The 13238-nt window shown below is 42.6% G+C and overlaps 1 protein-coding gene across 12 annotated transcripts in view; it reads right to left on the bottom strand.

Annotated features, from left to right (window-relative positions):
* The window catches only part of LOC144601899 (inositol 1,4,5-trisphosphate-gated calcium channel ITPR1), a 446238-nt gene that overhangs the window by 142192 nt on the left and 290808 nt on the right, over nucleotides 1–13238 (bottom strand). For all 12 annotated transcript variants that reach the window (XM_078414430.1, XM_078414435.1, XM_078414436.1 and 9 more), the window contains 2 exons: nucleotides 8004–8187; nucleotides 3913–4166 (listed from right to left, as the gene is read on the bottom strand). In XM_078414430.1, the coding sequence (XP_078270556.1) occupies nucleotides 3913–4166; nucleotides 8004–8187 (438 nt within the window). The remainder of the gene's footprint in view (nucleotides 1–3912; nucleotides 4167–8003; nucleotides 8188–13238) is intronic.

The following is a 13238-nucleotide window of genomic DNA, read 5'->3' as shown; positions in this document are numbered from 1 at the left end:
TTAGATTCCACCATTAGCACCCTTTTGTCTTCTCTACTTATCACTTCCAGCCCTGCTTATCTCCTCTATCCTTCTCTTCCCCCACCTGCTTCATCTGCCAATTAACCTCTCCTTAGCTGGACCCAGCAATCATTGGCCAGCTCTTGCCCAACCCTTTCCCCCTAATTTCTATCAGCTTTCACCCTTCTACCCCATTTGTCTGAAGAAGGGTCCCGACCTGAAACAATGTATGTCCATTTCCCTCCTCAGATGCTGCCTGATCTGATGAAAACCCTCCAGCAGCTTGTTTTTTTTTGCTCATGACTCGATCATCTGTAGTCTTGTGTCTGCATGAAACTACTTTGTCTGCTCCTTCCCAGTTCTGACAATTGGTCTTTACGCTGAAACATTAACTCTCATTGGTTCTCTTTCAGTTGGTTAGGCAGCATCTGCGGAATGATTCCAGCAACTGCAGTTACTGATTTTCATTGACCATTTCTACTCCTTACGCAAATTAACAGTTTGTGCTCTTTCTCACTTCCCCCATTTTGCACGTTTATAATTCATGCAGGTGCCATTTCCTCTTGTCCCGTTCCTGCATCTATTCTGCAACCTGTTGGGGACTTTCCCCCTTTTCAGCACTAATATCGATTTGTGCATTGAATTGAAGTCTTTTAAGCAGCAGAGCTTGTGTTGGCTCTGTGATAGACAGATTATTGAAATATTAGAGAATTAAGGACAATGGGGAAATGTGACAGAAGAAGAGTCTAAATCTGTGGCAGATCAGCCAGTCATGTTGAATGGCAGCAGAGGTTTGAATGCACTTTTGGTCTCTCAGATGGACTCAAAGGTCTTATGATAATAGTAAAAAGAGGAACAGAGGTGTTATGCTCAATGTGTTACCCAAAATCTACCCTTTGTTCGTCATTTAAAGATTTGATCACTTGGATATTATTTTTCTCCTGCAGGCATATCCCCAGTCAAAGATAACTTCTTTCTGCTCAGTTACGTGGGTCCCGAGGAGACTGATGCCAATATGGAAACATATGGTGTTGGCTCGAAGGGCCAAATGGCCTACTCCTGCACCTATTGTCTATGTATCTATGTATCTACTCTTCCAGAAATGGGACAGGAGAGTGGGAAGTTCGCACAATGGTGTTTTCCTTCCATTGTTTACACTGGGCTTCTGTGTTCTATCAAGGAATGGACTTGAGGTTCTCAGTGCCATTCTGAATCTTCCACCACTTTGTGCAGTCATATTCATACTGTTTGTGGACACCTATTGTATGTAAATTGGTTATCACTTTTCACACATTTCAAAAGGTGCTTCTCTAGTTGTAAAGTGCTTTGGGATATCTTAAAATATCCCTTGGAGTGTTTTCTATTAATCTTAAAGATAAGGACATTTCAGTGAAGGCATGAGTTAGAACCAATTGTTGAAATAATCAAATGAATTTTCTTTATTACCTACGTATAAGACTATGTATCAAAATAATTGAAATCTTGACTACGTATTTACTGCAAGATTTGAGATCTTCAAATTAATTTTTCCTCAATTGATCAAAGACTGCATTGAGAGCTGAGGTGAATTTCATCATCAATATGTGCCTTCACCGACCGATATGGGAGAGAAGATTGAATCGAATTACACACAACGAGAAAGGCCAGACCTTTTGGAGACAAAAACCAACTTAAGTAGTTACTTGAACCAGAAGCATCCAAGAAAACGTAAGTTGGAATTATGCATCACTGGCTTCTAATATATTTATTCAGCATAAAAAAGGTTCATGTGTTTTACCACAAACAGAGATGAACTTCATCTGAAAACTTTAAAAGGGAAGATCTTGCAACATTATATAAAAACAAGCTCCTTTTCTCGTTTGGCTGTTTTACATTTGCAATTTTGTTACCTTGCTAAAATACAATGATTAATCCCTTTCGGTGTCCATTTATTAGTATTTCAATCAGAACCACAGACTTATTTAATCAAAAAATTTATTTTTGCACTGACTTCACTAAACATCCTTCTTTACACCACCAACCACTCAAAGACTTTTCTAGAGTCAAAACAAACTGCAGATGCTGGAATACTGAGCAAAGAACAAAGTGGTGGAGCAACTCAGTGGGTCAGGCAGCATCTGTGGAGGGAATGGACAGATGACGTTTTGGGACTGGCCCTTCTTCAGACTTCTCTAGGTAGTTCTCCGTGAACAGTTTTTAACCAACTAATATCTGGATAAATGCATTGTAACTCAGGAACAAAAGGAATGTTTACATTAAAGGCATTATTTAACCTGGGTGCTTTCATGTCTAGAAATGTATGCCATCAAATTGCAGCCTGCACAATAACCAATTTATAGACAATAGACAATAGAAAATAGCAGGAGAAGGCCATTCGGCCCTTCGTGCCAGCACCGCCATTCAATGTGATCATGGCTGATCATTCTCAATCAGTACCCCGTTCCTGCCTTCTCCCCATACCCCCTGACTCCGCTATCCTTAAGAGCTCTATCTAGCTCTCTCTTGAATGTATTCAGAGAATTGGCCTCCACTGCCCTCTGAGGCAGAGAATTCCACAGATTCACAACTCTCTGACTAAAAAAGTTTTTCCTCATCTCTGTTCTAAATGGGGATGAGAAATGCAAAAGGCATAGAAGGCTGTGGATTAAAAATGCTGGTAAATGAGATCAGTACAAACGGGTACTTAACGGTCTGCATGAACATTGTGGGCCAAAGGGCCTGTTTCTTTGCTGCATGACACTTAAATAGAAAGTATTTCGTTGTGAAGAAAAGGTACTGCTAAATCAATTAATCTAAAATAACCACTAAACTATTTTTCTCACTCTGTTAAAACATCAGGTATTTCTTCTTGCCAAATCCAAATATTAAATTGATTTGCTCACCCAGTTTTCTTAAACAGAATACTATTCTTTTTGGATAGCTATTTCAAGAACATTTACGAACATGTTAAACCAAAGATCATTGGAAACTACACACCACAAGCCTCCATTAGTTGGTTGGACTAGCAATTGTAAAGGATCCTTGGAGTAAATTGAATGGTTTGAATCATTACTTGATTTTATGTACTTTAAAAATAAAACCTGCTACAATTAGCTCTTATGTTAAACACAATAGCAGCAATTGAACTGTGCAGAGTTATGCTTCCTTAATTATGAATTAAGCTAACTTTCCTCAAGATGCAAGCAGCAGCCAAATCATGAGATATTTATGCATAACTGCAAAAAGAGTCCCAGAGCCATGCCCAGCAGTCAGAATATGATGTGTTTTCTGTGGGCACAATTGTCAACATACATATTATAAAATGTTTAAAATAATAGTTTAAAATAGTCTGAAGTCTGAAGAAGGGTCTCGACCCGAAACGTCACTCATTCCTTCTCTCCTGAGATGCTGCCTGACCTGCTGAGTTACTCCAGCATTTTGTGGTTAAAAATACATACTCCAAATCCTCCATATCATTAAAGTCTATCTTAGCTGATAGTGTTTCCCCTCAATGTGCGAATTATAAAATTAATCAGCTTTGAAATATTTTCCTATGATGTTAGACCATGCCAACCCACAACAATCTCAACGCTGACATTCGCAACACAATGAATTTGGGTAAATTGGCTACATCACAATTTATATGAAATGTAGAAAAGTCTTTAACATCAAACTTTGGAGGAGCCTCCAACAGGGCTCCATGCTGAAACACTTGCAATTTGTGCCCCTTTGGTTACTGAAAGGACAAGCTGAGGAGAGCTGTCCATTCTCCATTTCACTGAGCGTTTTCAACAGAGACCTTATTGCCACACATTTCTAGCTGGGATGTTGCAGATATCAGGAATGCAAACTCATCTTAAGTACTGATTTCAATTTTGAGCACAGGAGCCAAGTGGACACAAAATCTAGCTTTCACGACCGGTTATGTTTTACCTGGAGGTCTCGGTTATGGTTTTCGCAGAGCAGCTGCATGAAGCGAAGAATTGGTTGCATGATGGCTATCACGGCACTCATCTCCCCATCGTCCTTGTTCTTCTCTCCCGAGGCTGGGTTGCCATCTGCACCGGGGAAGTGGTCCTCTGGATCAGCTTCCCTCCGGAAGGTGTTGTAGGCTTTCCGCGTGGCGGCAGAGGCCTCCAGCAGCTGTTCCCGTACCTCGTCGCTAAGCTGCACGGGAGGATCTTTGGCTGCATTTCAACACCAGAAAGAAATGATTAGCCACGGACTGGTCACCACGCTATGAGAGGGATGCGCCTAAACTAGACAGGGAACAAAGAAGATTCACCAGAAGGTTGCCAAGAACTGGAGGGCTCGAGTTGTACAGAGAGAATGGATAGGCTGGATCAGTTTTCCATGGAGCAAAGGAGGCTGAGGGCTGACCTCATGGAGGTTTATAAGATCAACAGGGGCATAGACAGGGTAGAAAGTCAATGTTTTTCCTAGGGAGGGGTGCCTAAAACTAGAGGGTACTGGTTTAAGTTGAGAGGGGAAAGATTTGAAGTAGGTTTTCATACACAAAAGATGGTGGGTACAGGGATTGAGGCGGGTACAATTACAATAATAAAAAGACATTTGGACAGCTCCACGGATAGGAAACGTTTCGAGGGATATCGTCCAAACACATGCAACTGGGGCTACCTGAGGCGGCATCTTGGTTAGCATGGGTGAATTAGGCTGCAGGTTCAGTTTCTGTGCAGTTACTATGACTCAATGAGTTGGCTGGAAATAGTTCTCTTCGGTCACAGTGAAAGAGCAAGAACAAAATAATTGCAGAAACAAAAACATTGATTATAATAGCCAGGAAGTCATGGTGCTGTTTAATAAAACTTTTTGGTTAGGTCGCATTAGGAGAACAATAAACCTTCGTTGTAATGAACCCCTTTTAATGGATTTTGGTTACAGGGGACTGACCTGCCAACGCCACCCCCAGCTTGCACCGCCTCCCCTCCGCTTACAACGCCACCCATGGATCGCAAGCTGCACCAGCGGGCCCTTCTTCACCCTTCGCATGGTCCGGTTGATGCCGCTGTTGTTGCGGTTCACGTTGTAGCCCCTGGCCGCCAGCACTTTCTTCAGGCTGCTGCCACGGACTGGTCACCACGAGGCTCCCTCTCCTCTCACCCGCTGCCACTTCTTCCTTCGCTTTGTCCGCTCTGCCGCTCCTTTGCCACATTCGACTCCTCCTCCCATCTCTCTGTCCGCTCGGCCTCTCCACCACCCCCCCCCTCCACCTTCTCATCCTACTCCCCCAGAGTCGCAGACATCCTCTTGGGAGATGTCGGCGACTGTGATGCTGAAGGTGGAGGAGGCACCAGAGGAGCGGGGAGCGGTCAGAAGAAGTGGCAGCGAGTGAGAGGAGAGGGAACGCCACAATGTCCGAGCGCATCTTGTCGTTGGCAGCGGCCAGAGGAAAGTTATCTCCAGCCAGGTTCTACTACGTGAACTGCAACCACGGCCAAATCAACAGGTGAAGAAGGGCTCGCTGGTGCAGACCAGCGACATCGGCACCTAGTTTTAATGTGAAACGACACTAAGTGCTGGAGTAACTCAGCAGACTGAATGTCACCTATCCATGTAATCCAGAGATGTTGACTGACGGCAGTTATTCCAGCACTTTGTCCTTTTTTTGTTTTAACCATCATCTGCAGTTCTTTATTTCAACTACATACAATGATAATATCTTATTTGGTTTACTTGGTTATAGCGGACACTCAGCAATAAAGGAAACCACCCCACCCCCTCCCCCCATGGTCTGTTATAATGAGGGTTTACTGCAGAAATTATTGCAGAAATTTAAGGACCGCACAGTAGTACAGCTGGTAGAGCTGTTGTCTCACAGCACCAGACACCCGGTTCGATCCTGACCTTAGGTACTATCTGTATGGAGTTTGCATGTTCTCTTTGTGACTGTGGGTTTCCTTTAGCTTACTTTACCTCAGAGGTATAATGTGGAAACAGGCCCTTTGGTCCACTGGATCCACACCGACCAGCGATCACCCTTACACTCGTTCTGTCCTACATACGAGGGGGGATTTACAGAAGCCAATTAACCTACAAACCCGCACGTCTTTGGAGTGTGGAAGGAAGCCGGAGGAACCGGAGAAAACCTATGCAGTGACAGGGAGACCGTGCAAACTCCATACAGACAGCGCCCGTAGTCTTTCTTGTTCAATCTTGTGCAATGTCTTGCCAAAACCTATGTAGACTACTTCAAATTTGTGATTTCCATCTTCATCTCTGCAAACTGAATCTTCAATGACACATTGCCAAGTTGGCAATTACTGAATCCGGCCAACTGAATTAATACATTCTAACACCTTGTTTCAGAATAGCCTTGTAACACTGGTAATGAATCTCAACTGAATTAATCACTGTAGCTCCAAGGTTCATCTGCCGGTCAGCAACTGCGAGCATACGGCAGATACATCCAAAATCAACACTGTGACATTGTTGTAGGGACTCCAATATATATTTGATGCATTGGTGATCAGCTTTATAGACAATAGACAATAGACAATAGACAATAGGTGCAGGAGTAGGCCATTCAGCCCTTTGAGCCAGCACCGCCATTCAATGCGATCATGGCTGATCACTCTCAATCAGTACCCCGTTCCTGCCTTCTCCCCATACCCCCTCACTCCGCTATCCTTAAGAGCTCTATCCAGCTCTCTCTTGAAAGCATCCAACGAACTGGCCTCCACTGCCTTCTGAGGCAGAGAATTCCACACCTTCACCACCCTCTGACTGAAAAAGGGTGGTTAGGAATACAATTTTTAAATTCTGACAATGCTAATCTGTCACAAATAGTATATGTTCATCTTGAGGTGGCAGTCTCCATGGCACAAGGGTTTTTACTGCAGTACTGGAGTGAATAGTGATGTTAATTTTAAAGTATTAATAAAATAAAATCTTCTTGGTCAGAACATGGTGATAGAGCAGGAGTAGGCAAAAGGGAGAACAGTGGGAGACTGTGTCAAAAATCTGTTCTGCAATGTTCTTATCCATAAGCCAATAGAATGAACAATGCAACTATATTCTCCATTATTTCAAGTTCTGAAAACATGTTCTTGTGGCGCACAAACACTTGGAAGAAGATATAAAGAATAATTAAAAATAAAAGTTTCCTTTGTTGTTTCTTACTCAAAATAACCTGCTAGTAAGTGCTAAAAGTCTCTATCTACATCAAAACTGCAAACTGAAATTTTGTGTCTTTCACATGTTCCTGCCTCAATGAATATTAATGTAGCAATGATTCACCCCTTCACAAAATGCTGGAGTAACTCAGCGGGTCAGGCAGCATCTCTGGAGAAAAGGAATAGGTGATGATCGGGTCGAGACCTTTCTTCAAGGGAGATGGAAACTAGAGGTATGAAAAGGTTCAGAACAAATCGGAGCCGGCACTGATGACTAAGGAAAGATGGAGCCCACAAAGACCCAATGTTGGCTGTGGAAGAGGTGATAACGAAAGGATATATGGATGCAAACAGTGGAACGAGCAGGATGAATAGTATGGGGGAGGGGCAGAGTCATCCTGCTATTTCCGCTACCTCTAATTTCCCTCTCCCCTGACTCTCAGTCTGAAGAAGGGTCTCGACCCAAAACATTACCCATTCCTTCTCTCCAGAGATGCTGCCTGCTCCACTGAGTTACTCCTACATTTTGGGTCTAAATCTGTTTTCATGCTTACCTATTGACTGTGGCTTTGCTCAGTTCTCTGAATATTTTGGTCTTCTTAATTTCCCTAAACTTATTTGCATTTTATATGTTTATTTACAACCAGAACAGCTTTTAAATCTGCTACAGGGCATTTAACGTTGATTCATCTGCAGTAAAGTCAAAGAACCACTATAAACAAACTGCACAGGCACCCCAAAACACATTTAAGTGCTACTTTCAAAAATCCTTCACCAAATTAGCAGCTTCACATCCAATTAAAACAAATAATTAGTTCCCGTTATAGATTCATTATGAATACTTAGTCAAAATACACTGGAGTGTACACCAGTTCCATGATTGGGTCTCACCTCTTCTTCGCACAGGCACATCTCTCTCGGAAGATTCATCGTCTTTCTTTTTATTACCAAGGTCACTGGTATTTACGGTCACTGTAGCTTTGATCTCTTGTTGTGCAAGCTTCATACGTTCATAAAACACCTTGAAGAATTTCTCCGATTTTTTGTCCTCCATCAAACGGCAGTAAAACGAATGCTGTCGAGTGAGACAAGGGGTTCAAATTTCAGTGTACAGGATGGTACGCATTACTAATTCAACAACAACACTCTTATGGAAACACTCTCATCACAATGTCCAAAGAGATTCACAGACGAGCTATCATTAAAATTTGACATCAAGCCCCAGAGATATTTGGATGGTTAATCAAAACACTACTCGACTAGGTAGGTTTTTAGAAGGGTTTCGATTTAGAGTTGGAGAGATTTATGGAGGGAATTGAACAGCTCAACCTAATCGACTGATGGTTCAATCGCCAATTGCAATTCCCACTCATCGGGGTGCTGACGACCAGAGATGTGCAAGTGTCCATTGTTGGAGTTGTGCTGAGAGTAATAATATTAAATATAAAAATAATTAATCTGCGCAACTACTCCACATGTAGACATTGCTTCAATGTGGAGCTGATATCAAAATCCACTCAGACAATGGGAGATTCACAACCAGGTTCCCAGCACAAGGTAAATTTAGCCATGAATCACCAGCAGGTGTGGAAGGAACTACACTTGCATATTTAGGTGCACTTCTGAAGAAGATGTTGGTGAGGTAGTATGTTAGCACAAAGCGCATGGAGATAAGACTAAAGGAAGCTAAACCAAAGTATTACGACTGCAAAGGTCGGCACCTGGCGCTGGCATTAAGGAAGCTGTGCAAATGTTTCATTCACCAGCACCAATCTTCCCCAAAGTTGAGCACGATATTTCCCCCTTTTCATGGACTCCATCATGTTCAGAGTCCAAATAATTGTGCTCATTTTCACAAAATGTACGACAGCTGCTATCCATTGCATTGCTGGAGATTTCCATAACGTCAAAAGCACCACTTCTGCTCTGAAACAAGACCGATGCAAGTCCAGCATAATCTGAAGGAGATCATTAAACCAGGAACTATCTTACAGAACATGCAATTCAACGTTAGGTAGCAAGTTCATAAGAATTCTCTTTTCAGGCTTGAAAACTCAGCTGTTATCTAATTTCAAACAGTTGAAGGCTATTGGTATTTAAAAGACACAAGGATAAGCAAGCAATTTTGAGATGAGGGGGTTGGAGGAAAGAGTGTGGGAAGAGTGAGATAGAAGGGAAAGCTCTTGCTATTTTTATTTAAGATTGAAGCAAGAAGGTGTGAACAACTTCAGCACAGATTATACACATGTAAATAAGGATTCAAGGAAATGTTGCCTGATTTTCTGAATGATTCCAACATTTTGTGTTTCTATTACACAAATGTAATGCTGTGCTTCCTGCTACCACCCTCTTTACTTAACACTTGGGATAAAAATAAATGTTTTAAGGAACTGCACATCCCTTGGGGATTTTCCACGTGTAGCCACGTTTTTCTGAAATGATGCACAATGTGATCAGGTTTGGCATTTGCTTTACAAATATTTGAGATTGTGCAGGTCATGCTGTCTATCTTGTCACGACCTTTAAAAAGTCCTGACAAATAAGAGAAGAACAAATAAGAGAAGAGAAGAAGTCTGAAGAAGGGTCTCGACCCGAAACGTCATCCATTCCTTCTCTCCCGAGATGCTGCCTGACCTGCTGAGTTACTCCAGCATTTTGTGAATAAATCGATTTGTACCAGCATCTGCAGTTATTTTCTTATACCATAAGAGAAGAATTAATTTTGCCAGCTATTATTATCCAATTACTTTGCGGCAGCTTTCAGATCAATAGGACGGATCACACAAATCCTGACATCAGTCTGAAGAAGGGTCTCGACCCGAAACGTCACCCATTCCTTCTCTCCCGAGATGCTGCCTGACCCGCTGAGTTACTCCAGCATTTTGTGTCTACCTACACAAATCATGAACTGGCCTGAAAACCCACTCGAACTCAGTGGAAAGAAATTAAAATATCCTGCCAAATTCAACCTCAAAATGAATTACTGCTGGGTTTGGTCTTTCAATCGTACCAATGAAATTTAAAGTCTTGGTTCAAATTTGAAATCCAATGTAAAATTTGTACCCGTGTGTAGAAATATAGTACCAAAAACGAAAGCACATTATCATGTAATATCTACAACTCTGCACTGTACTGCAGAAACCAGTTCTTCAGTTAATTAGATTTCATATTTCTTTTAAGAAGAGGTTAACAGTTTCTTGAACCATGCAAGCAAATGATGAATCGTACAATGACTAACCAGGCAGATTGAAGCAAGTGTGCTTCAGCTTTATGGCACATCATTGATCATGGGAATCACGTTTCATTGCTTCAGCCGTGAGAAACTGGGGTCCCAATTTAGGATGTGCTGGACAGTAAATCACAGAGTTTGCACTGGGGATGTTTAGTTTAGTTTAGTTTGAAGATACAGCACGGAAACAGGCCCTTCGGTCTACCAAGGCCGCACTGACCAGCGATTCCCGTACACTAACACTTTCCTGCACAGAGTAGGGCAATTTACAATTTTACCAAACCCAATTAACCTACAAACCTGTGCGTCTTTGAAGCGTGGGAGGAAACCAGAGCACCCGGAGAAAACCCATGCAGGTCACAGGGAGAACTTGCAAACTCTGTGCGGGCAGCACCCGTGGTCAGGATCAAATCCGAGGGCCTGGCGCTGTGAGGCAGCACCTCTAGCGCTACGCCACTGTGCCGCCCACAAATGTGGAGTGTTACAGATCAGAACAGACTGCAGAGAAGGCTACCTTGACCACTGATGAACCGTGATTACTAGGAGCCCAGAAATCAGTCAATCGTTGGAGGCAGTGAACTAAATTCATTACCAGCCTCCGCTTCTTGCTTTCCACAAGAAAGTTTTAAAATCTTGTTTTGACTCTAGTCTTGAATACAAATTGAGCTGGCTGAACAGAATTCATTAAAGAACCAACCGTGTTAAATTAAAATAGGAAAGTATTTTCTTAACTCCATAATATTTAATTCACACAACTATAGTCATCTCATGTACAGAATTAGCTGGTTCACAACACAGTGTCTGAACCCTTAAATGAGTCATCACTCAATGCTTTGTGCGCCTTGAAAGCCTCACATAGGCCAGGAATTCAGTCTTTTAAAAGCAAACCAGCTTTGAAGCTATTTTCTTGTTTCCTCTGAAATAATTTTATTTGCATTCTGGCCACTGATGACAGTTAGCATAGGGCCCTTGCCTACTCTGCCCAGTTTTCACTTCCTCAGTTCATTGTAACAACCTTTCACAGTGAGCTGCTACTTAAAGAAGAGCTGCTGCTTAAAGCTTCAGAGACCTGGGTTCAATTCCTATTTCTGGCCCTGCCTGTGTGGTGTTTCCCCATTGTCACTGGGACACTGGAGGAAATCTTGGCTTCAGGGAAAACAAGCCCAGCCTTTCTAATCCCTCCTCATAACTAAAATCCCCCAAACCAGGTAAAGTCCCGATCAATCATCTCTGCACTCTCTCCAGCACATTCACATCCTTCCTATAGTGCTCAGACTAGATGTGCTTCTTGCCCTATGACTCCATGACCAAGTCTTTTGTTGGTGCTGATGCCTTTTGGCGATAACCGTTCACTGTGCAGGATTTTGGTGCAACTATTGCCAGTGTTCTCTCAACACAAAATACGCAACTTTCCCCCCCTAGCGGGACAAGAAAAATGTTATTTTATTCAAATTGGTCTTCGGCAGCAGTAGGAAAGGAAGGGCTGCTTTTTCAATTCCAATTGATCTGCACTAACGGTGAACATCACAGTCATTGCCAGATTTTCTTTTAAGAGTCAAATAAACTAAGTAGCTTGGTTTCTTTGACTTTTAAACATCTATAGATGTGCTTCTTGCTCTATGATTCCACGACCAAGTCTTTTGTTGCTGGTAATGTCTTTCGGCTATTACCCTTCACTTTGCAGGATTTTGCTGCAATTGTCACCTGTGTTCTCTCAATACAAAATACGTTGCTTTCTACTGCAGTGGGACAATAAAGCCATCAATGCCCATCTTATAACCGTTTAACCGATTGTTCTGTTCTGAAACATCTATATGTCTCCTCATGATAACAAGATAATTTAACACCAAGATCATTTCCACCTCTCAATATACTTCATCTTCTGTTAAACCAGAGAACGCCTAGACTCTAATTCAACATAAAATCTCGACACACTCATGATCAAACTCATTTGATGGGCAAATTTGGCCTTCAATATAATCACTTAACATTCCTTCTCCACTTTGGTTTAAACGTCTCACGTTATCCTTTAGCTGAAAATGCATCAGAACAACTGCAGTGAATTTTTTATAATCCACTATCCGACAATTAAAAAATCCCAATGATTTGACATGCACCCTTCCCATTCACTGGATCTCTAGTTCCCAAGTTTCCCTTCCCACTCACCTGACCTCTAGCTCCGGTGCTCCCTTAAACTTACTTGGTTCACTGGGGAAAGTGGGGTGCCTCCCTGTTCCCCTTTTGCAGGCTAGGAAGAAGAATGAGCCACCAGGACAAACCTGAGACCACCAACGCCTATGAGATCAAGGCTGAGCTGCTGGGACGAGCCCTGGAGAGCCAGCACCTCATTTCAGGCCAAGACTGAGCAGCTGAGACAAGCCTAAGATTGCCATTGTCTCATCTGCCCATAGAAAATAAGGAACTACGCCCGCACACAGAGTTAAAGACTGGATAAGCCTGATAACCTCTTTTTCAGGGCAAAGACCAAGTGACCAGAACAAGGCGGAGACAGCTGACTTTCGAGGCAAAAGTGAAAGGCAGGGATCATGGTGCCTCCTCCTTTTTGATCTGGGCCGCAAAGTGTCGCAGCGGTACAGATGTTGCCTTTCAGTGCCGGGGACCCAGGTTCTATCATGACTTTGGGTACTGTCTGTACGCAGTTTGTACGTTCCACCTGTGACCGCGTTGGTTTTTGCTTCACTCATCCCTTCTCATTCAAGGTGAAGTCTCCCTAATCTAGGTATTCCTGCTCATGTCTTATTCTGGTGTACTACACTACCATATCTTTTACACTACCATAGGGATGGGGGGGCTTTCCCTGTCAAGAGAAACCAAACAGGTTGGATGAATATTCTTTAGAGTTTAGAAGAATAAGTGGTTATTTTATTGGGACACGC

This window comes from Rhinoraja longicauda, chromosome 17 (genome assembly GCF_053455715.1).
Source record: "Rhinoraja longicauda isolate Sanriku21f chromosome 17, sRhiLon1.1, whole genome shotgun sequence".
Lineage (NCBI taxonomy): Eukaryota > Metazoa > Chordata > Chondrichthyes > Rajiformes > Arhynchobatidae > Rhinoraja > Rhinoraja longicauda.
This window is presented reverse-complemented; position numbering and strand designations above follow the sequence as displayed.